Here is a 22,597-nt window from a genome sequence, read left to right on the forward strand (position 1 = left end):
TATTAGAAATAATATCTACAAGTCACTTACTGGCTTGCTCTGAAATTTTGTGTGTGTGTGTGTGCGCGCGTGTGTGTTTTTAGGGTCACACTTGTGGCACATGAAGGTTTCCAGGCTAGGGGTCTAATCAGAGCTGTTGCTGCACGCCTACACCAGAGCCACAGCAACGCCAGATCTGAGCCGTGTCTGCAACCTACACCACAGGTCAGAGCACCGCCGGATCCTTAACCCACTGAGTGAGGCCAGGGATCGAACCCAAAACCACATGGTTCCTAGTCAGATTCACTTCCCCTGAGGCACAATGGGACTCCTGAGATACTTTTTAAAATATTTATTCTAATATGTTTTTCAGATATAAAATAAAACTATTACAACTCAAGAAAAATTTGAGAACTCTGTACCTTTTTAGCATGGCCGTTGTGGAAAATTCTGGCTTTACTCATTGTGAGATGTAGTTTTGAACAAATAGATGTTCTAATTTCAGGATTACCCTGGTTACAGTGAGGAGAAAAGAGGCAGAAGGGTTTTTTTTTTATCTTTTTAGGGCCACAGATGTGGCATATGGAAGTGCTGCCAGCTACACCACAGCCACAGTAGCTCAGCATCTGAGCTGTGTCTGCAACCTACACCACAGCTCTGGCAATGCTGGATCCTTAACCCACAGATCGATGCCAGAAATTGAACCTAAGTCCTCATGGATACTAGTCCAGTTCATTACCACTGAGCCACTATGGGAACTCCAAGAGATGGAGTTAAATGTAGTAACAGAGAGACTAGCTAGGAATAGAGCTGCGTCTGCAACCTATACCACAGCTCTGGCAATGCTGGATCCTTAACCCACAGAGCGATGCCAGAAATTGAACCTAAGTCCTCATGGATACTAGTCCGGTTCATTACCACTGAGCCACTATGGGAACTCCAAGAGATGGAGTTAAATGTAGTAACAGAGGGACTAGCTAGGAATTTATTGCAGTAATCAGAAAAGGAGACTATGTAAAGAGCAGGGTGGTGGATGAAAGTGTATAGGAGTAATTGGGTTCTCATATAGATCTTGTACATATTTTGTTAGATTTATGCCAAAGTATTTCATTTTGAGGGTGTGTGGGTTTCTCATGATTAGGTAAGGTGTTAGCTATAGGTTTTTAGAAGATACTCTTTATCAAGTTGGAGAAGTTCCCCTCTATTCGTAGTCCCCTGAGAGGTTTGTTTTTTGATACTTTTCAGGTGTTTTTTCCTGCATCTTTTGATATGATCATGTAATTTTTCTTTTTTTTAATTTTTATTTTATATATATATATATATATATATATATATATATATATATATATTTGTCTTTTTAGGGCCACACCTGTGGCACATGGAGCTTCCCAAGCTAGGGGTCTATGCCAGCTATAGCTGCCATCCTACGTCAGAGCCACAGCAACGCCAGATCTGAACTGCATCTGCGACCTACACCACAACTCGATCCTTAACCCACTGATCAAGGCCAGGGATTTAACTGCAACCTCATGGTTCCTAGTCGGATTTGTTTCCGTTTCTGCTCCACCACAGCGGGAACTCCATGTAATTTTTCTTTAGCCTAGTGATATGGTGGATTGCATTAATTGTTTTTTGAATGTCAAAACAGCCTTGCAACCTGAGATAAATCCCACTTGGTCATGGTGTATAATTCTTTTTACGCATTATTTCAGTTTGCTAATTTTTTTCAATTTGCTAATATTTCCTTGAGGATTTTTGCATCCATATTCATGGGAAATATTGGTCTTTAGTTTCCTTTTCTTGTAATGTCTTTGGTTTTGCTATTAGGGTAATGCTGGCCTCATAGAATGAGTTAGGAAATATCCCCTCTGTTCTGTTTTCTGAAACAGATTATAGAGAATTGGTTATATTTCTTCCGTAAGTATTTGGCAGAATGAACCAGGGAACACATCTGGGCCTGGTGCTTTCTGTTTTAGAAGATTATTAATTGCTAATTAGTGTTCTTTCATAGATACTAGGCCTATTCAGATTATCTGTTTCTTGTGTAAGTTTTGGCAGATTGTATCTTTCAAAGAACTGGTCCATATCATCCAGGTTATAAAATTTTTGGATATAGAATTCATAGTATTCTTTTAATGTCCAGGGGATCTCAGGTGATATCCCTCTTTTCATTTTTGATATTAGTAATTTGCGCCTCTTTCTTAGCCTGGCTAAAGGCTTATTGTTTCTATTGATCTTTTCAAAGAACTAGCTTTTGGGTTTTATTTTTTCCTTTGTATTACTTTTTTTTTTTTTTGTCTTTTTAGGGCTGCATCTGCAGTGGATAGAAGTTCCCAGGCTAGGGGTCTAATTGGAGCTGTAGCTGCTGGCCACGGCCACAGCAATGCTGGATCCGAGCCGCGTCTGCAGTCTATACCACAGCTCACAGCAATGCCAGATCCTTAACCCACTGATCGAGGCCAGGGATTGAACCCATGCCCTCATGGGTACTAGTCGGGTTGATTACCACTGAGCCACAACGGAAACTCCTATTTTTTTCCTTATCGACTTCCTATTTTCAATTTTATTGATTTCTGTCTCAATGTTTTCTCCTTTGGTTTTGCTTTTTTTTTTTTTTTTCCAGTTGCCTAAGGTAGAAGCTTAGATGATTGATTTTAAATCTTCTTTTCTATTGTATGCACTCAGTGGTATAAATTTCTAAGCACTGTTTTCTATGTATTACACAAATTTTGAAAAGTTTTTTTCATTTAGCTCAAAATAATGTTTAATTTCTCAAGATTCTTTTTTTTTTTAAATCCGTTTTCTTATTTAGAACTGTTTGTTTATTCTAAGTATTTGGGGATTTTCTACCTGTCTTCTGTTACAGATTTTTAGTTTAACTCCATTGTAGTCTGAAGCAAATATTATGAGATTCCTATTTTTAAAAAATTTTGAGCTATGTTTTATGACCAGAATATCATTTAATTTGATGACTATATCATGTGAGCTTGAAAAGAATGTGTGTTCTGCTGTTGTTGGATGAAATAGTCTATAGATGTCCATTATATCTTAGTTGATTGCGTCTATGTCCTTACTGATTTTTCTGCCTGCTGGCTCTATTTCTGACAGAGGGATGTTGAAGTATCCACCTGCAGTAATGGATTCATGTATTTCTCCCTATAATTCTATTGGTTTTTTTCCTCTTGTGTTTTGATACTCTATTTTTAGGTGCATACACACTAGGGATTATTATGTCTTCTTTAAGAATGGACCCCTTTTTTGTTATATATATGCGCTTGTTTATCCTTGGTAACTTTTCTTGGCTTTGTCTGACATTATTAGCTATTCATGCTGTCTTAAGATTTAGTGTTAATATGACATATCGTTATCCAGTTACTTTTTTTTTTGTCTTTTTGCCTTTTTCTAGAGCCACACCTGTGGCACATGGAGGTTCCCAGCCTAGGGGTCTAATCGGAGCTGTAGCTGCCGGCCTACACCACAGCCACAGCAACGCAGGCTCGGAGCCACGTCTTCGACCTATACCACAGCTGACGGCAACGCCGGGTCCTTAACCCACTGAGCAAGGGCAGAGATCGAACCTGAAACCTCATGGTTCCTAGTCAGATTCGTTAACCACTGTGCCATGACGGGAACTCCCTATCCAGTTACTTTTTTAAAAGTTTATTTTATTGAAGTATAATTGGTTTACAATGTTTTGTTAGTTTTTGGTGTACAGCAAAGTGATTCAGTAATGTGTGTGTACATATTCTTTTCTTTCTTTCTTTTTGTCTTTTTAAGGCTGTACCTGTGGCATATGGAGGTTCCTGGGCTAGGGGTCTAATTGTAGGTGTACACGCTATACCACAGCCACAGCAACACCAGATCTGAGCCTTATATGTGAGGCTGGCTTGCAGCAATGCTGGATCCTTTAACCTACTAAATAAGGCCAGGGATTGAACCTGCATCCTCATGGATACTAGTCAGGTTCTTAACTGGCTAAGCCTCAATGGGAACTCCCATATTTTTTTCCATTATGGTTTATTACAGGATATTGAATATAGTTTCCTTAGTTATACAGTAGGACCTTGATGTTTATCCATTCTTTATATAATAGTTTGCAACTATCTATTTACTCCTCCCCCTTCCCTGATATGCCTGGGCATGCAGAAGTTCCTGGGTCAGGGATTGAACCCATGCTATAATAGTAACAATGCCATATCCTTAATCCACTGAGCCTCCGGGGAACTCCTATCCATTTACCTTAAAAAAAAAAATTTTTTTATGAAAGTGTCATTGCTTTATAATGTGCCAGTTTATGCTGTACAGCAAAGTGAAACAGTCATACATATATACATTCCTTTTTTTTTTCTTTTTTTTAAATGAGAATTGCAACATTTAGGTTCTCTGGTTCTCTGGCTCTCTATGATTTAAGGTTTTATGTTACAGGCTTTAATCCATTTTGAGTTGAATTTTGAGTATTATTTAAGATAGGGGTCCAGTTTTATTCTTTTGTGTGTGGCTGTCTAGTTTTTCCTACAACTTTTATTTAAGGGACTATCTGTTATGTATTCTAGGCCCCCTTGTCATAAATTAATTGACCATGTATTTGTGGGTTTATTCATGGGCCCTTGATTCTGTTGCATTGGTGTGTGTGTCTTTTTATGGAAGTTCCCAGGCTTGGGGTTGAATTGGAGCTATAGCTTCCAGCCTACACTACAGCCACAACCACAGCCACAGCATTGCAGAATCTGAGCTGCAACTGTGACCTACACCACAGCTTATGGCAACACCAGATCTTTAACCCACTGATCGAGGCCAGGGATGCAACCCGAATTCTCATGGATGCTAGTTAGGTTTGTTAACTGCTGAGCCATGAAGGAACTCTGCCATACTGTTTTTATGACTATGGCTTTGTAATATAGTTTGAAATGAGAAAATGTGATGTTTTTAGCTTTGTTGTTCTCTCTTAAGATTGCTTTGGTTATTTTGGGTCTATTGTAGTTCCATACACACTTTAGGATTGTTTTTTTCTATTTTTGTGAAAGCGCCATTGGAATTTTGATAGAGATTGAATTGAATCTATAGATTACTTTGGGTAGACTTGATATGTTAACAGTGTTAATTCTTCTTCTTTTTTTTTTAATCTTTTTGTCTTTTTGCCTTTTCTAGGGCTGCTCCTACAGCATATGGAGGTTCCCAGGCTAGGGGTCTAATTGGAGCTGTAGCTGCCAGCCTACACCAGAGCCACAGCAATGCGGGGTCCAAGCCATGTCTGCAACCTACACCACAGCTTATGGCAACACCAGATCTTTAACCCACTGATCGAGGCCAGGGATGCAACCCGAATTCTCATGGATGCTAGTTAGGTTTGTTAACTGCTGAGCCATGAAGGAACTCTGCCATACTGTTTTTATGACTATGGCTTTGTAATATAGTTTGAAATGAGAAAATGTGATGTTTTTAGCCTTGTTGTTCTCTCTTAAGATTGCTTTGGTTATTTTGGGTCTATTGTAGTTCCATACACACTTTAGGATTGTTTTTTTCTATTTTTGTGAAAGCGCCATTGGAATTTTGATAGAGATTGAATTGAATCTATAGATTACTTTGGGTAGACTTGATATGTTAACAGTGTTAATTCTTCTTCTTTTTTTTTTAATCTTTTTGTCTTTTTGCCTTTTCTAGGGCTGCTCCTACAGCATATGGAGGTTCCCAGGCTAGGGGTCTAATTGGAGCTGTAGCTGCCAGCCTACACCAGAGCCACAGCAATGCGGGGTCCAAGCCACCTCTGAGACCTACACCACACCTCATGGCAATGCTGGATCCTTAGCCCACTGAGGGAGGCCAGGGATCTAACCTGCAACCTCATGATTCCTAGTTGGATTCGTTAATCACTGAGCCACGACAGGAACTCCAGTATTAATTCTTCTAATGCATGAAATGGAATATCTTTTTATATGTGCATTCTTCAGTTTCTTTCATCAGGGTCTTATGGTGTTCAGTTTATAGATCTTTCACCTTTTTGGTTAAATTTATTCCTAAGTGTTTTATTCTTTTGGATTTTGATGGGAATGTTGTCTTAATTTCTCCTCCTGATAGTTTGTGTTGGTATATACACAATTTATTTTTTCTGTGTTAATTTTCTTTCATGCAACCTTGCTGAAATAATTTGTTAGTTTTAACAGTGTTTTGGTGGAGTTTTTAGGGCTTCCTAGATATAATGCCATGTCATCTGCAAACAGACAGTTATACTTTTTCATTTCAAATTTGGATGACTTTTATTTCTTTTTTCTTGCCTGGCTAGTTTGGCTAGGACTTCCAGTACTGTGTTGAATAAAAAAAAGTGGTGAGAGTGGGCATCCTTGTCTTGTTTCCAATATAAGAAGAAAAGCTTTTCACCATTGAGTATGATGTTAGTTGTGGGCTTGTTGTATATGGGCTTTATTATGTTGAGGTACATTCCTTCTTTACCCAGTTTGAACTTTCCTGCATCTATTGAAATGACCTTATTTTTATTCTTTATTTTGCTAATGTGTATCACACTGATTGGCAAATATTGAACCATCCCTGTATCCCTGGAGTCAATCCCACTTCATTATAGTATATTATCTTTTTTAATGCATTCTATTTGGTTTGCTAATATATTATTATTATTATTTTGTTTTTTAGGGCCATACCCATGACATATAGAGATTCCCAGGCTAGGGGTTGAAATGGAGCTAGAGCTGCCAGCCACAGCCATAGCAACATCAGATCTGAGCCACACCTGCAACCTACACCATACCTCACAGCAATGCCGGATCTTTAATCTATTGAGTGAGGCCAGGGATCGAACCTGCAACCTCATGATTCCTAGTTGGATTTGTTTCCTCTGTACCAGGAACTCCTGGTTTGCTAATATATTATTGAGGATATTTGCAACTATATTTATCAGAAGTTCTGGCCTATAGTTTTCTTTTCTTGTCTGGCTTTGATATCAGGGTATTGCTAGCCTCATAGAATGAGTTTGGAAATGTTCCTTCCTCTTTTTTTTTTTAATCTCTCTCTCTCTTTTTTTTTTTTTTTGGTCTTTTTAGGGCCACACCCACTGCATATGGAGGTTCCCAGGCTAGGGGTCTAATTGGAGCTACAGCTGCTGGCCTACGCAAGAGCCACAGCAATGCCAGATATGAGCCTCGTCTGTGACCTAAACCACAGCTCATGGCAACGCCAGATCCTTAACCCACTGAGTGAGGCCAGGGGTCGAACCCACAACCTCATGGTTCCTAGTCGGATTCGTTTCAGCTGCGCCAGGACGGGAACTCCCTTTTTAAAAAATTTTTTTTTAAATAAGAGTTGATATTAGTTCTTATTTAAATGTTTGGTAGAATTCACTGAAGCCATCTGATCCTGCAACCTTTTGGGAGGTGTATGATTATTAATTCAGTCTCTTGAGTCAGTTCAAATTTTTTTTTTTTTCTTTTGTCTTTTTTGTTGTTGTTGTTGTTGTTATTGTTGGTATTTCTTGGGCCGCTCCCGCCCCATATGGAGGTTCCCAGGCTAGGGGTTGAATCGGAGCTGTAGCCACCGGCCTACTCCAGAGCCAGAGCAATGCGGGATCCGAGCCGCGTCTGCAACCTACACCACAGCTCACGGCAACGCTGGATCGTTAACCCATTGAGCAAGGGCAGGGATCGAACCCGCAACCTCATGGTTCCTAGTCGGATTCGTTAACCACTGCGCCACGACGGGAACTCCTCAAATTTTTTATTTCTTCATAATTTAGTTCTGATAGATCACATTTCCAGGAATTTATCCATTTTTTTTCCAGGTTGTCCAGTTCGTTGCCATGTAATTGTTCATAGTATTTGTGGGGCATCAATTGTAATGTCTCCTCTTATATTTCTAATTTCAAGTCCTTTCTCTTTTTGGGGGGTGTTAAGTCTGGCTATGGTTTGTTGATTTTGTTTATCTTTTTAAGAAACCAGCTCAAGCTAAAATGAAGATAAAAAAGATGAAACCATTTCATTTGTTTCTCCTCTATAATTGTAATTTCCATTCTTATGTTAACTTTGGGCTTACTTTGTTTTTCTCTGGTTCCTTGAGGCACAAAAGTTGCTTAAGGTATGCTTTTTCTTTCTTTTTGCTTTTTAAGGCCGCAGTTGTGACTTATGGAAGTTCCTGGACTGGGGTAGAATCTGAGTGGCAGCTGCTGGCCTACACCACAGCCACAGCAATGCAGGCTACAGCAACACGGGATCCAACCCACGTCTGCAACCTGCACCACAGCTCACGGTAGTGCTAGATCCTTAACACACTAAGTGAGGCCAGCTATCAAACCTGCATCCTCATGAATACTAGTCGGGTTTGTTACCTCTGAGCCACAATGGGAACTCCCAAAGTCTATTTTTTTCTTGATGTGGGCACTTAACTTTGTTAACTTCCCTCTTAGAACATCTTTTGCCATATCCCGTGTGTTTTGGTTGTTTTGTTTCCATTTTTATTTGTTTCAAGATTTAAAAAGATTTTTCTTTTGATTCCTTCTTTGACCCATTGGTTTTTCAGAATCATGTTGTTTAATCTTCACTTATTTGCGAATTTTCCAGTTTTCTTCTTGTAATGATTTCTAGTTTTGTACCATTGTGGTCAGAAAAGATGCTTGATTATAATTTCAGTCTTCTTGAATTTATTATGATTCCGTTTGGGGCCAAATGTGATTTATTCTGGAGAATGTTTTTTACTTGTTAGGGCAGAGCAGTATCTTCTAGTTTCTTATGTATACTGGATGGGGAACCAAAAGTTAGATTGGATTCCGATATGTTTTGAAGGCAGAGACAAAGGGTTTGCTGTTGGATTGCATGTGGAGTGGAAAAGAGAGGGTAGAGTCGAGTTTTAACTTCCCAAGTGTTTCAGCCTGAGCAACCAGAAGGATGAAGTTTCTATTTACCTGATGTGAAAGAATGTAGAAGTTTGGAGTTGTATATTAAATTCAAGATTTTTTATTAAACATTGAAGTGAAGGTATGAATAGGCAGTTGTATATTTGAGTCAGGACTATAGAAGAAAAAATAGCTGGAGGAATAAATTGCAGGGTATACCAGCATATGGGTAGAATTTAAGGTTATGAGAATTAAGGATCATTCAGAATGTATACAGAAGGAATTTCAGGGGTGAGTACTGGGTGACTTTCATGTGTAGAGATGGATGAGATGAGGAATCAACAAAGAAGGTTCAGAAGAAGCAGACAGTGAAATAAAAAAATGAACCAAGACGAGTTCCTGTTGTGGCACAGTGGAAATGAATCAGACTAGGAACCATGAGGTTTCAGGTGTGATCCCCCAGCAGGTTAAGGATCTAGCATTGCTGTGAGCTGTGGTGTAGGTTGCAGATGTGGCTCGGATCTGGTGTTGCTGTGGCTGTGGCATAGGCTGGCAGCTGTAGCTCCAATTGGACCCCTAGCCTGGTAACGTGTATGCTGAGGGTGTGGCCCTAAAAAGACAAAAATTAAAAATAAAAACAAAATTAACCAAGAGAATGGTCTCCTAGAAGCCAAGTGTGAGGCTAAAGAAAGTGTGAGGTTCCCTGGTATACTAGAATGTGTATAATTGTGGGAGCCTGATAGACCTGATTTAACTACTTAACTAGCTGGGGGCTCAGGCAAGTATCTTGATATCTCAGTCACAGATAGGGGTAATAACATGTACAAGTAAAATATCTAGCCTAACATCTGCTGCTTTATAGTTGGTAATTTGTCACAAACTTATATTTGTAAGTTAATAGTATCCAAGAAAGAAGCATTTAGAATATTCTGATAAGTTTAATGCATGAAGATTTCCTAATATAGAAAATTGGTGGCAAAATTGGTAGCTGCACATCACATGTGAAAAGCATATGGGACTGAGAACCAAAATTGATTATCATCGCATTAAATGGACAATTGCAGTAACCTGGATGGAAAAGTGAGAGTACTGTACAGTAGTCTCTGTAGGACTTATTTCATTGTCATATAGTTCTTTAATTGCTGTATAAGGGAAGATCTTTATAAAGCTGAATTGTGGCAATGTAATTTTATTTATTTATTTATTTATTTATTTTTTAGGGCTGCATCTGTGGCACATGGAGGTTCCCAGGCTAGGGGTCAAATAGGAGCTGTAGCCGCTGGCCTACACCACAGCAACACCAGATCCTTAACCCACTGAGCGAGGCCAGGGATTGAACCTGCATCCTCGTGGATACTAGTCAGATCCGTTTCTGCTGGGCCACAATGGAAACTCCGGCAATGTAATTTTTATTTGTGTTTTTTCCCCCATAGCTAAAAATCCACTAATTTATATCAGTTTTCACATTTATAGAAGAAGAAATTGTAAGGAACTACTATGGGTATTGGTAGAGTCTTTCCTTTTTTCTTTTTTCTTTTTGTTAAAAAAGTATAGTTGATACACAATGTTGTGCTGGTTGAGTCTTTTCAATGTGAAAAAAAATTTTAATTTGTGATTATTTTTTCTATAAAGGTATAGCAAATGAATCTAAAAAATTATATGGAGTGCAGTTCCACCCTGAAGTTGGCCTTACAGAAAATGGGAAAGTAATACTGAAGAACTTCCTCTATGATATAGCTGGATGCAGTGGGACTTTCACTGTGCAGAACAGAGAACTTGAGTGTATTCGAGAGATCAAAGAGAGAGTGGGCACATCCAAAGTTTTGGTGAGCAGTTATGTCTAAAAATCTATAAATTTATGTTAATGATGTTAGAATTCAGAGTTAAGGCTTCACCAGCATAACCCTTAAGTTCTGACTGGGTGATCATGTGCTCTGTGAGTTGCACTGTTTTATGTTTTTTTGTTTTTGTTTTTTGTCTTTTTGCTATTTCTTTGGGCCGCTCCCGCGGCATATGGAGGTTCCCAGGCTAGGGGTCTAATCGGACCTGTAGCCACTGGCCTATGCCAGAGCCACAGCAACACGGGATCCGAGCTGCGTCTGCAACCTACACCACAGCTCATGGCAACCCACTGAGCAAGGGCAGGGACCGAACCCGCAACTTCATGGTTCCTAGTCGGATTCGTTAACCACTGTGCCACGACGGGAACTCCGTTTTTTTTTTTTTTTTGGAGTTGCACTGTTTTAGAGTGCTTTTTTTTCAGTTACCACACTTAACTTTGATACAGTGTTTTTAGGTAGTGATTTAAGTTTTGCAGCTTTTTCCTTATTCTACTCAATTTAATTTTTGTCTTCATGTCACCCTGTAGGTTTTACTCAGTGGTGGAGTAGATTCAACAGTTTGTACAGCTTTGTTGAATCGTGCTTTGAACCAAGATCAAGTCATTGCTGTGCACATCGATAATGGCTTTATGAGAAAAAGAGAAAGTCAGTCTGTTGAAGAGGCCCTCAAAAAGCTTGGAATTCAAGTCAAAGGTATTGATGAACTCCAGAAAAGTTAATTTACATGTTAGGGCTTGTTTCATCAAATCTAGCCTGTGGTTAAGAGAGCACATTGTCTTAGCAAGTACAATTTTCCTAATAAGCTTATTATTGAAAATGTTTTTTATTTTTGCATTATAATTACTTCTTGTTCAAGAGGGATCCTAGTATAAATTTTAAAACTGTTGATTACTGCTGATGTTATATATAGATCAGTTAGCTACCATTTCCAACTACCATTCTTTTCCATTTATCTTAAGGTAAATAAGGCCTAAGAGGCCTTACCTTCATTTACATTTATGGATCTTTTATTCTTTTTAAAAACAAGATGTAGTCAATAATTATAGTGAAATTGAGTCAGTAGTTTAATTATAGAAACTGCATATTAATTGATTTAATTGGAATTGATGCCAAAAGGTTCACCATAAAATGAGGACTTGTAGTTAAACATGACATATGAGCCTCTCCCTTTATCCTTTTGAAACGTCACTAAAATAATGGTTCAGGCCACAAGGGTTAGGAATAGAGAGGCGGTGATAGCAGTCTAATGGTTTCAACAAAATGTGTGAAGTGGAAAGCAGATGGACAATGCAGATTTTCTCTGACAAGCTAATGAAGATTAAATTTCAGGACTCCTCACTAGCCAAGCCTTTTCTAAAATCTAGGGAAGGACTGTAGTAGTGTCTTCTCATGATCATACATTTTATGAAATTTGCAAGTAAGATTTTTTTTAATAATTTGTGGTTAATTTAGTTTATTTTATTTTGCTTTTAAACTCTTGCTCTTTTTTCAGTGGTTTTTGAAGTGGCTGCAGGCATTTGAGGATTAGGTTAAGAAAAGTTGAGTGGGGATACATTTAGATTGGGTTTAGTGCTATATGTACACGTAATGTGCATTTGTATCTGGGTATACTTCAGTTCTTGTTAGCCATACTAGTATTAACTTGTGGTTTAAAAAAGGGCAATTTGTGGGAGTTCCATTGTGGCTCAGCAGGTTAAGGGCCTGACATGGTCTCTGTAAGGATATCGGTTTGATCTCTGGCCTTATTCAGTAGGTTAAGGATCTGGTGTTGCCACAAGTTATGCGTAGGTAGCAGATGAAGCTCAGATTTAATGTCGGCATGGCTGTGGCGTAGGCCTCAGCTGCAGCCTTGATTCAGACCTAGCCTGGCAACTTCCATATGCTGCAGTTGTAGCCAACAAAGGAAAAGGGGGGAGGGCATGATTTGTTATCCTTTGTCTTGAAAGGAGCCTCCAAATTGTTATTTTTTTTGAATGATTTTTATTTTTTTCATCATAGCTGGTTTACAGTGTTCTGTCAATTTTCTGCTGTACAGCAGGGTGACCCAGTCACTCATAAAAACATACATTGTTTTTCTCACATTGTCATGCTCCATCATACATGACTAGATACAGTTCCCAGTGCTATACTGCAACATCTCTGCTTATCCATTCCAAAGGCAATAGTTTGCATCTGTTAACCCCAGATTCCCAGTCCATCCCACTTCCATTTCTTTGAATCTTTAATTTCCTTGATTAATATTTTATAGTTCTCAGCATATAAGTCTTTCACCTCTTTGGTCAGGTTTATTCCCAGGTATTTAATTTTTGGGGGTGTATTTTTGTATTACTTTTCTAATATTTCATTGTTAGTATAAAGAAATGCGACTGATTTCTGAATGTTAATCTTATACCCTGCTATTTTTCTGAATTCGTTGATCAGCTCAAGTAGTATTTGGGTTGAGTCCTTAGTGTTTTCTATATAGTATCAATGTCACCTATACACAGTGACAGTTTTACCTCTTCTCTTCCCATTTGGATACATTGTTTCTTTTGTTTGTGGGATTGTGGCTAGGACTTCCAATACTATGTTGAATAAAAGTGGTGAGAGAGGACATCCTTATCTTGTTTCAGATTTTAGTGGGAAGGCTTCCAGCTTTTCTCCATTGAGTATTATATTTGCTATGGGTTTGTCATAAATGGCTATTATTATGTTAAGGTATGTTCCCTCTATACCCACTTTGGTAAGAGTTTTTATCATGAATGGATGTTTACTTTGCCAAATGCGTTTTTCTGCATCTATTGAGATGATCATGTGGTTTTTGACTTTTCTTTTGTTAATGTGGTATATGATGTTGATTGATTTGTGTATGTTGAACCATCCTTGTGAACCTGGGATGAATCCCACCTGGTTGCGGTGTATGATCTTTTTTATATGTTGTTGGATTTGGTTGGCTAAAATTTTGTTGAGAATTTTTGTGTCTATATTCATCAATGATATTGACCTATACTTTCCTTTTTTGGTAGTATCTTTGGTTTTGAATTAGGGTGATGGTAGTGTCATAGAATGTCTTTGGGAGTGTTCCTTCTTCAACCTTTTGGAAAAGTTTAAGGAGGATGGATGTAAGTTCCTCTTTGGTAGAATTCACCTATGAAGCCATCTGGTCCTGGACTTTTATTTTGGGGGAGTGTTTTTATGACATATTCAATTTCATTTCTAGTGATCAGTTTGTTCAGTTGATCCATTTCTTCTTGGTTCAGTTTTGGCAGGCTGTAAGTCTCTAGAAAGTTGTCCATTTCTTCTAGATTGTTAAATTTGTTGGCATGTAATTGTTCATAGTATTCTCTTATGGTTTTTTGTATTTCTGCAGTATCCATTGAGATTTCTCCTTTTTCATTTCTTATTTTGTATATTTGGTTTTTTTCTCTCCTTTTCTTGGTGAGTCTAGCCAGAGGTTTGTCAATTTTGTTTACCTTTTCAAAGAACCAGCTCTTGGTTTTATTGATTTTTTTCCTATTGTTTTTTGAATCTGTTTTATTGATTTCCTCTTTGATCTTTATGATTTCCTTCTTTCTGCTGTCTTTAGGTTTTGTTTGTCGTTCTTTTTCTAATTCATTTAGGTGGTGGGTTAAGTTGTCAATTTGAGTTTTTTCTTATTTTTTGAGAAAGGCCTGTATAGCTATGAATTTCCCTCTGAGTATTGCTTTTTTGGCATCCCATAGATTTTGAATGGATGTGTCTTCATTATCATTTGTCTCGAGGTATTTTTTTTAATTTCCTTCTTGATTTCCTCATTGACCCATTGGTTTTTTTTTTTTTAGTACCATGTTATTTAGTCTCCACATAATTAGTTTTTTCTCATTTCTTTACCTGTGGTTGATTTCTAGTTTCATGCCATTGTGGTCAGAGAAGATATTTGAAATAACTTCTATACTCTTAAATTTGTTGAGGTTAGTTTTGTGCTCCAGTATGTGATTGATCCTTGAAAATGTTCCATGTGCACTTGAGAAGAATGTATATTCTGATTTTTTTGGATGTAATGTCCTGAAAATGTCAATGGAGTGTTAACTTTTCATTTAGGATCTCTGTTGCCTCATTGATTATTAGGTCTAAAGGATCTGTCCATTGATGTGAGTGGTGTGTTAAAAAGTCTCCTACTATTATATTCCCAATCATTTCTTCTTTTATGTCTGTTAGTATTTGTTGGTGGTATCTGTGTGCTCCTATATTAGGGGCATGTGTATTGACAATTGTAATATCCTCTTCTTGACTGAATTCTTTTACCATTAAATACTGTCCTTCTTTGTCTTTCTTATGGACTTCATTTTAAAGTATTTTGTCTGATACGAGTATTGCAGCTCCTGCTTTCTTGTCCATTGGCATGAAATATCTTTTCCCATCCCCTCACTTTCAGTCTATATGTGTCTTTTGCCCTAAGTTCATTCTTTTGTAGACAGCAGATTGTAGGTTTTTGTTTTTTTATCCAGTTTGCTACTCTGTTTCTTTTGATTGAAGCATTTAGTCCATTGACATTTAAAGTAATTATTGATAGATATGTATTTATTGCTATTTTAACCTTGTTTCCCAGTTGGTTCTATGTTTCTCCTTTGTTCCTTTCTATTTTTGGTTGCATAATATCCAGTTGTTTTATGCTCACATGCTTTTTTTTTTTTTGTTTTTTTGTGAATGTAAGGTTTGGTTTTGATTTGAGGTTGCCCTTTTTTTTAAGTATGTTAACCCCTTCCTATATCTGCTTGCTTTAGCCTGATAGTCTTATAGGCTCAAACACATTATTATTGTTATTATTTTGTCTTTCTAGGGCTGCACCCATGGCATATGGAGATTCCCAGGCTAGGGGTCTAATTGGAGCTGTAGTCACCAGCCTATACCAGATGCCAGATCTGAGCTGTGTCTGCAACCTATACCACAGCTCATGGTAACACCGGATCCTTAACCCACTGAGCAAGGCCAGGACTCAAACCCGAAACCTCATGGTTCCTAGTTGGATTCATTTCCACTGCACCATGATAGTAACTCCTCAAACACAGTATTAAAAAAAAAAAAAAAAAAAAAAAAGTCTAGATTTTCTTACTTTCCTTCCCCACATTCTGTGATTTTTGAAGTCCTTTTAAAACATCTTCATGTTTGTCCTTTTGCTGTTCCTTGTGTTTATCGTCACTTTTACAGTAGTTTTTGGTTTTGTTTTTTTTTCCCTTTTAGATCTGTATGCTGGCTTCTTTAAGTGATCGCTTTCCTATTGTGATTTCCTCTTTCCTATTTCTTCTTCTTTTTTTATTTAGGAAAACCCTTTCAGTACTTCTTTTAGAATTTGTTTTGTATTGCTGTACTCTTTTAGCTTTTTTTGTTTGTTTGAGAAATTGTTTATTTTTCCCTCTATTTTAAATAGTATTCTTGCTGGGTAGAGTATTCTAGGCTCTAAATTTTTTCCTTTTAGAACTTTGAATATATCTTGCCACTCTCTTCTGGCCTGTAATGTTTCTGCAGAGAATTCAGCTGATAGCCTTATGGGGGTTCCCTTATAATTAACGATTTGTTTCTCTCTTGCTGCCTTTTAGAATCTTCTATTTTTAACTTTTGCCATTTTTATTATGATGTGTCTTGGTGTGGGCCTATTTGGGTTCAACTTGTTTGGGGCCATCTGTGCGTCCTGTATCTTGATATCAGTTTTGGAAAGTTTTTAGACATAATTTCTTCAAATATATTTTCAATCCCCTATTCTTTTTCTTCTCCTTCTGGAATTCCTATTATGCATAGATTGGCCCGCTTTATACTATCCCGTAGATCTCTTTTATTGCCTTCATGTTTTTCATTTGGTTTTCTGTCTGCTGTCCTGATTGTGTGATTTCCGTTGTTCTGTCTTCCAAGTCACTCATTCCTTCTTCTGCATTATTCATTGTGCTCTTTAGTGCCTTTAGCTCAGTTTGCGCCTTTTCAAATGAATATTCTAATTTTTCTATGTTCCTCATATTTTCTAATTCCTTTCTGAAGGAATCGGTATTACTCTTAATATCTGTTCTTAATTCCTTGGTATTCAGCCTTAATTCCTTCAGTATTTTCACAGTCTCCCTTTCAAACTCAATGTCTGTTAGACTGCAGAGATGTGTTTGATTGTTTGCTGCTTCATGTGAATTCTGTTCCTTTAACTGGGAATGGTTTCTGAGCTTCTTCGTCTTATGTTTTTCTTTTTCTGTGAGTTTCGGGAAACCAAACTGTAGTTTTGGAGGGCTATGTCTATGCAAGAGCACTCCTTTGTATTTTGTGGGGGATTACAATTTATTTTTGGTGAGGGAGTTTGAATATTTTCTGTCTCTTCAGTGTGAGCAGGCTGTTATCCCCAGGGTGCCAAGTGTGTTTTCAGGGAGAAGGAAGCAGTGGTTAGGGCTAGTATTCAATGCCTGGTTGCTGGGCTCTTAACAGCAGCAAGGACCTGTCCCACTCCCCAGTCCATAGCTCACTGCTCTCAAGCCTGAGGCACACCGCTCCTTAGCCCCTCAGGCTGTCCCTACACAGCCAACCCTAATCCTTTCCCTAGGACTGACCTCTGAAGCCTGAGTCTCAATGCCCAGCCCTTGCCCCGAGCATCTCAGGATGTGGTGTCCGGGGCAGTGGTGTAGATGATGTGTGTGGCTCTCACTCTAATTATGCCCTCAGTCCAGCTGCTGTGCTTTTCTCGGCGACTTTGATGTCCCTCTGTCTCAGCTGATCTTCTCATCCATTAGGTGGCTTCCCAGGTGTGGGTTCCATTCCTTTTTCACAGCTCTCTCTCAGGAATGCTAGTCCTATCCTATCCTGATTTCTTTTCTCTCTCTCTTTCTTTTTTTCTTTTGTTTTACCCAGTTATATTGAGAGTTTCTTGCCCTTTGTGGAGGTTTAAGTTCTTCTGCCTTTGTTCACTAGATATTCTGTGTGAATTGTTTAACATGTAGGTGTGAGGGTTTTTTTTTTGTTTTGTTTTTTTGTTTTTGTCTTTTTAGGGCTGCACCTGTGGCATATGGAGGTTCCCAGGCTAGGGGTCGAATCGGAGCTGTAGCTGTGGGCGTACACCCCAGCCATAGCAACGCCAGATCCGAGCTGCATCTGTGATGTATACCACAGCTTACAGCATTGCTGGATCTGTAACCCACAGAGCAAGGCCAGAGATCGAACCTGCAACCTCATGGTTCCTAGTTGGATTTGTTTCTGCTGTGCCACAACAGGAACTACCTAGATGTGTTTTTTTGATGTGTTTGTGGGAGAAGGTGAGTGCAATGTCTTACTCCTCTGCCATCTTGATCCTTCTCCCCTAAATTGTAAGTTTCGTCTCCACAAAACCCCTCATCTATCCCTTTTAACTGACAGTAAAATGGAGGACTTGGGTTGGGGGATGAGGGAAGAAAGCAAGACTTCTGTGGAGGCTCCAGAGTTGGAAACATTGGCTTCCTGATGAGACTGTTCACTGGGTGAGCCTAAAACAAATGGGTTAAAAATCCGAGAAGTACATACATTTTCTTTAAAAAAGCAACTGCTATTGCTCTCCTCAGCATGGGTTTATTCCCTATCCATTCTAGGCTAAACAAGAGAGGCTTTGGACTGGGTGTATCAATATTATGCATAGTTGAAGATGAAAGAAAGATTCTACATTAAAAACAGTAGAATCAAGTAAAAACCTTATTGTACTGAGTTGCATCTCCATCCCTCTTGTCATTTCTGCTTTCACTTATCAGAATGCTGATACTTTCAACTGTCAGAATGCTGATAAGCAGAAAATTGGAGGTGTCTTCTCTGGGTAATTGACCAGCTTAAGAGAAAGACTTACGCATTCACTGGTGGTCTTCCAGTGAACTAGCCACCTGCCCTGATATCTTACAGTGAAGCCCACCAGTTGTTCTTATTATCAGATAGAGGTCTTAGTTTTTAAATACTTTGCTCCTTAAGAGGACAGCCAAAGATTGCTAAATATATGTTCATACATCACTTTTTCAAGAGACCGGTCAAAGTACAGTTCTGAGGACTTCGATCATTGTATATGTACCATTGCCTTGATTCCCTTGGGGTTCTTGCTGGGGCTTTTGTTTGTTGTTCTGGTGAAACACAGAAAAGAGGGAAATCAGTTAATATAATTAGATATTATAGCCCTAGATCATTAAATGCCATAGGATTCTCTAAGGAACAAAATTTAATGAGTGCTTGTGTATGGATTCTGTCGGTCATAATTTATTGGTAGTTTTGGAAATACAGGCAAATTAAGGGGAGAAGAGAATCCATCTAGGTTTTCTTTTTGTAGTTTGGTCTATTATTTATGATTTCCAAAAACCTTTTTAAAACATACTTCCTTCCTCTTTCCCAGTGATAAATGCTGCTCATTCTTTCTACAATGGAACAACAACTCTACCAATATCAGATGAAGACAGAACTCCACGAAAAAGAATTAGCAAAACTTTAAATATGACTACGAGTCCTGAGGAGAAAAGAAAAATCATTGGGGATACTTTTGTTAAGGTACCTTTTAAATATCTTCAATATATACTATTTTTGATGTGAATTTTAGTTTTTTTTTCTTGTCATTGTACCAAATAACCAAATTTTGTAACTAATTTTGATTGTTTTGTTGGCTAAGTGTTTTACTGTATATTGCTGTTATATTGACTAGTATAAACTGTTTTATGTTTTTAAAAACGTGTACTTGTGTTGTCATGCTGTTGTTTTAACTGCTTAAGAATAGGTTTTGTCCCCATAGGATATCACATGTGGAATCTAAAATAAGGCACAAATGAACCTGTCTGCAAAACAGAAACAGACCCATGGACAAGGAGAAGAGACTTGGGGTTGTGGGAGGAATAGAGTGGAAAGTTGGATTTAGCAGATGTAACAATGTCCTACTGTATAGCACAGAGAACTGTATTCAACTATAATGGAAAAGAATATTTAAAGAGTATATATGTTTAACTGAAAGACTTTACAGCAGAAATTAACAGAACACTGTATGTTAACTAAAAAAGGTGTTTTTAGTTGGTATTAGATTTTAGTTCTTCGGGTATTTCTGTGGCTAGTTTTTTAGGCTTTTGATACCTTTTGAATATATGCATACCTTTTACAATCATTTTATGCATATATTCTTAAAACAATTTATTTAGGGGGTTGGTAGATTTCATCTCCTGATCAATGTTGAAAAAGGACTTGAGAAATTTTGCTGAAAGTATAGCTGAAAACATAAAATTTTGTTGTTTTTTAAGAAACTCATCTCTTAAAAGGCTGTTTTATTCCTGTTGATTATAGATTGCCAATGAAGTAATTGGAGAAATGAACTTGAAACCAGAGGAGGTTTTCCTTGCCCAAGGTACATTACGGCCTGATCTAATTGAAAGTGCATCCCTTGTTGCAAGTGGCAAAGCTGAACTCATCAAAACCCATCACAACGACACAGAGCTTATCAGAAAGTTGAGAGAGGAGGTAAAAGCTTATGAGAATTTTCCCATAAGGCCTCCCCCCTCTTCCCTCCTTAATCATTTTTAAATATACAGTTCAGTAGTGTTACTTGTATTGCTGTGAAACAGATCTCTCTAACTTTTTCATTTTGTAAAACTGAAACTCTTTACCTACTGAACAACAGCTAATCTTTTCTCCCTCTTACCAACCCCTGGTAACATACTATTCTATTTTCTGTAAAATAGTCAACGAATATGGCTGCTTTAAATGAAATCATACAGTACTTGTCTTTTTGTGACGACTTATTTCACTTAGTATAGGTCCTCAGGGTTTATCTATGTTGTAAAATGTAACAGGATTTCCTTCCTTTTTAAGCTGAATAGTATTCTATTGTATGTACATACATGGTTTGTTTTTGTTTTTTGTCTTTTTGCTTTTTTGAGGGCCGCACCCGTGGCATATGGAGATTCCCAGGCTAGGAGTCTCATCAGAGCTGTAGCTGGGGCCTTCGCCAGAGCCACAGCAACTTGGGATCCAAGCCTCGTCTGCAACCTACACCACAGCTCACAGTAATGCCGGATCCTTAAGTCACTGAGCAAGGCCAGGGATTGAACCTGAAACCTCATGGTTCTTAGTCAGATTTGTTAACCACTTAGCCACAACGGGAATTCTGATACACACTTTTAATTAATTATCTGCCGATGGACATTTGCCTCTACTTTCTGTTGTGAGTTGTGCTTCTGTGAACATGGGTCTGCAAATATCTCTTGGAGCCCCTACTTTGAATTCTTTTGGATATATAGCAGGAGGTGAGATTTCTGAATCATAATAGAAGTTTTATTTTTAATTTTTTGAAGGACCTCTTTAATGTTTCCATAGCAGGTATACCATATTACAGTTCCATCAGCTGTGCTCAAAGCATCTAATTTCTCCACATCTTGCCCAGCATTTATTATTTTCTGAGTTTTTTGTTTCTTTCCTTTTTTTGAGAGTACCCATTCTAATGGGTGTGAATTACCTGTCCTTTTGTAAGCAGTCTAATGAATGTGAAGTGATAGGTATCTCATTGTGGCTTTGATTTGTGTTTCCCTTATAGCTAATGATGTCAGCCATCTTTTATGAGGTTATTGGCCATTTGTGTATCTTCTTTGGAGAAATGTCTATTCAGATCCTTTGCCGCACCCCACCCCATCCACTTTTTAGGGCCTCTGCTATGGCACATGGAGGTTGCAAGTCTTGGGGTCAAATCGGAGCTGTAGCTACCGGCCTACGTCACAGCAACGCCAGATCTGAGCTGCGTCTGTGACTTACACCACAGCTCATGGCAACGCTGGATCCTTAACGAGCTTAGTAAGGCCAGGGATCAAACCTGCGTCCTCATGGATACTAATCAGATTCGTTTCCACTGAGCCACGGCAGGAACTCCTTTTGCCCGTCTTTTAATTGGCTTATTTATCTTTTTATTATTGAATTGTGAGTGATCTTTATATAGTCTGGTTACAATTCCTTTATTAGATACATGATTTGCCATTTGTGGGTTGTTTTTTTACTTTCTTGATGTTATTATTTGGAGAGTTAATTTTTTTTTTTTTTTTTTTTTTTTTTTTTGTCTTTTTGTTGTTGTTGTTGTTGCTATTTCTTGGGCCGCTCCTGCGGCATATGGAGGTTCCCAGGCTAGGGGTAGAATCGGAGCTGTAGCCACGGGCCTACGCCAGAGCCACAGCAACTCGGGATCCAAGCCGAGTCTGCAACCTACACCACAGCTCACGGCAACGCCAGATCGTTAACCCACTGAGCAAGGGCAGGGACCGAACCCGCAACCTCATGGTTCCTAGTCGGATTCGTTAACCACTGCACCATGACGGGAACTCCTGGAGAGTTAATTTTTAAGCATTAGTATGATGTTTTCTAATTGCCTCGTATTACAATAAGAACTAGATCAGAGATGGGTGGGTAGGTTTGCTTTGATTTATTTCTACTTAAGAGGTTTATGTTTAAAATGCGTTTCAAAGAGAAATATGAAGATCACTAAAATACTCATCTAATTACTTTAGAGAAGCACGTAGGAAGAAATATTTTAAAAATATTTTTTTTAAATTTCATCTTTTAAAGCTAAGAGCAACAGAAAAAAAAAGCCAGTTATTTGTTACTCTTTGTTTTTCATGTCATTTTGGTTATAATTTGCATTAACTGGGCTTTTTTCTTCCCTCTAGGGAAAAGTAATAGAACCTCTGAAAGATTTTCATAAAGATGAAGTAAGAATCTTAGGCAGAGAACTTGGACTTCCAGAAGAGTTAGTTTCTAGACATCCATTTCCAGGTAAAACCCAGTTCTGTTTAATTTGTCATTAGGTCTTCATATCGAAGAAAACTCAATTTAGGCAGTTTTGGTGGTTTTTTTTGTTTTGCTTTTTTTTTTTTTTGTTTTGCTTTTTAGGGCCGCACTTTAGGGCCGGTGGAAGTTCCCGGGCTAGGGGTTGAGTCAGAGCTACAGCTGCCAGCCTATGCCACAGCAACTTGGGATCTGAGCCGCATTTGTA

General features: G+C 38.2%; 1 protein-coding gene across 3 annotated transcripts in view; it reads left to right on the top strand.

Annotated features, from left to right (window-relative positions):
- The window catches only part of GMPS (guanine monophosphate synthase), a 78,562-nt gene that overhangs the window by 33,526 nt on the left and 22,439 nt on the right, over positions 1-22,597 (top strand). For all 3 annotated transcript variants that reach the window (XM_021069704.1, XM_013982155.2, XM_021069705.1), the window contains exons 6-10: positions 10,445-10,638; positions 11,181-11,346; positions 18,980-19,131; positions 19,909-20,082; positions 22,272-22,377. In XM_021069704.1, the coding sequence (XP_020925363.1) occupies positions 10,445-10,638; positions 11,181-11,346; positions 18,980-19,131; positions 19,909-20,082; positions 22,272-22,377 (792 nt within the window). The remainder of the gene's footprint in view (positions 1-10,444; positions 10,639-11,180; positions 11,347-18,979; positions 19,132-19,908; positions 20,083-22,271; positions 22,378-22,597) is intronic.

The sequence above is a fragment of the Sus scrofa genome, chromosome 13, assembly GCF_000003025.6.
Source record: "Sus scrofa isolate TJ Tabasco breed Duroc chromosome 13, Sscrofa11.1, whole genome shotgun sequence".
Classification (NCBI taxonomy): domain Eukaryota; kingdom Metazoa; phylum Chordata; class Mammalia; order Artiodactyla; family Suidae; genus Sus; species Sus scrofa.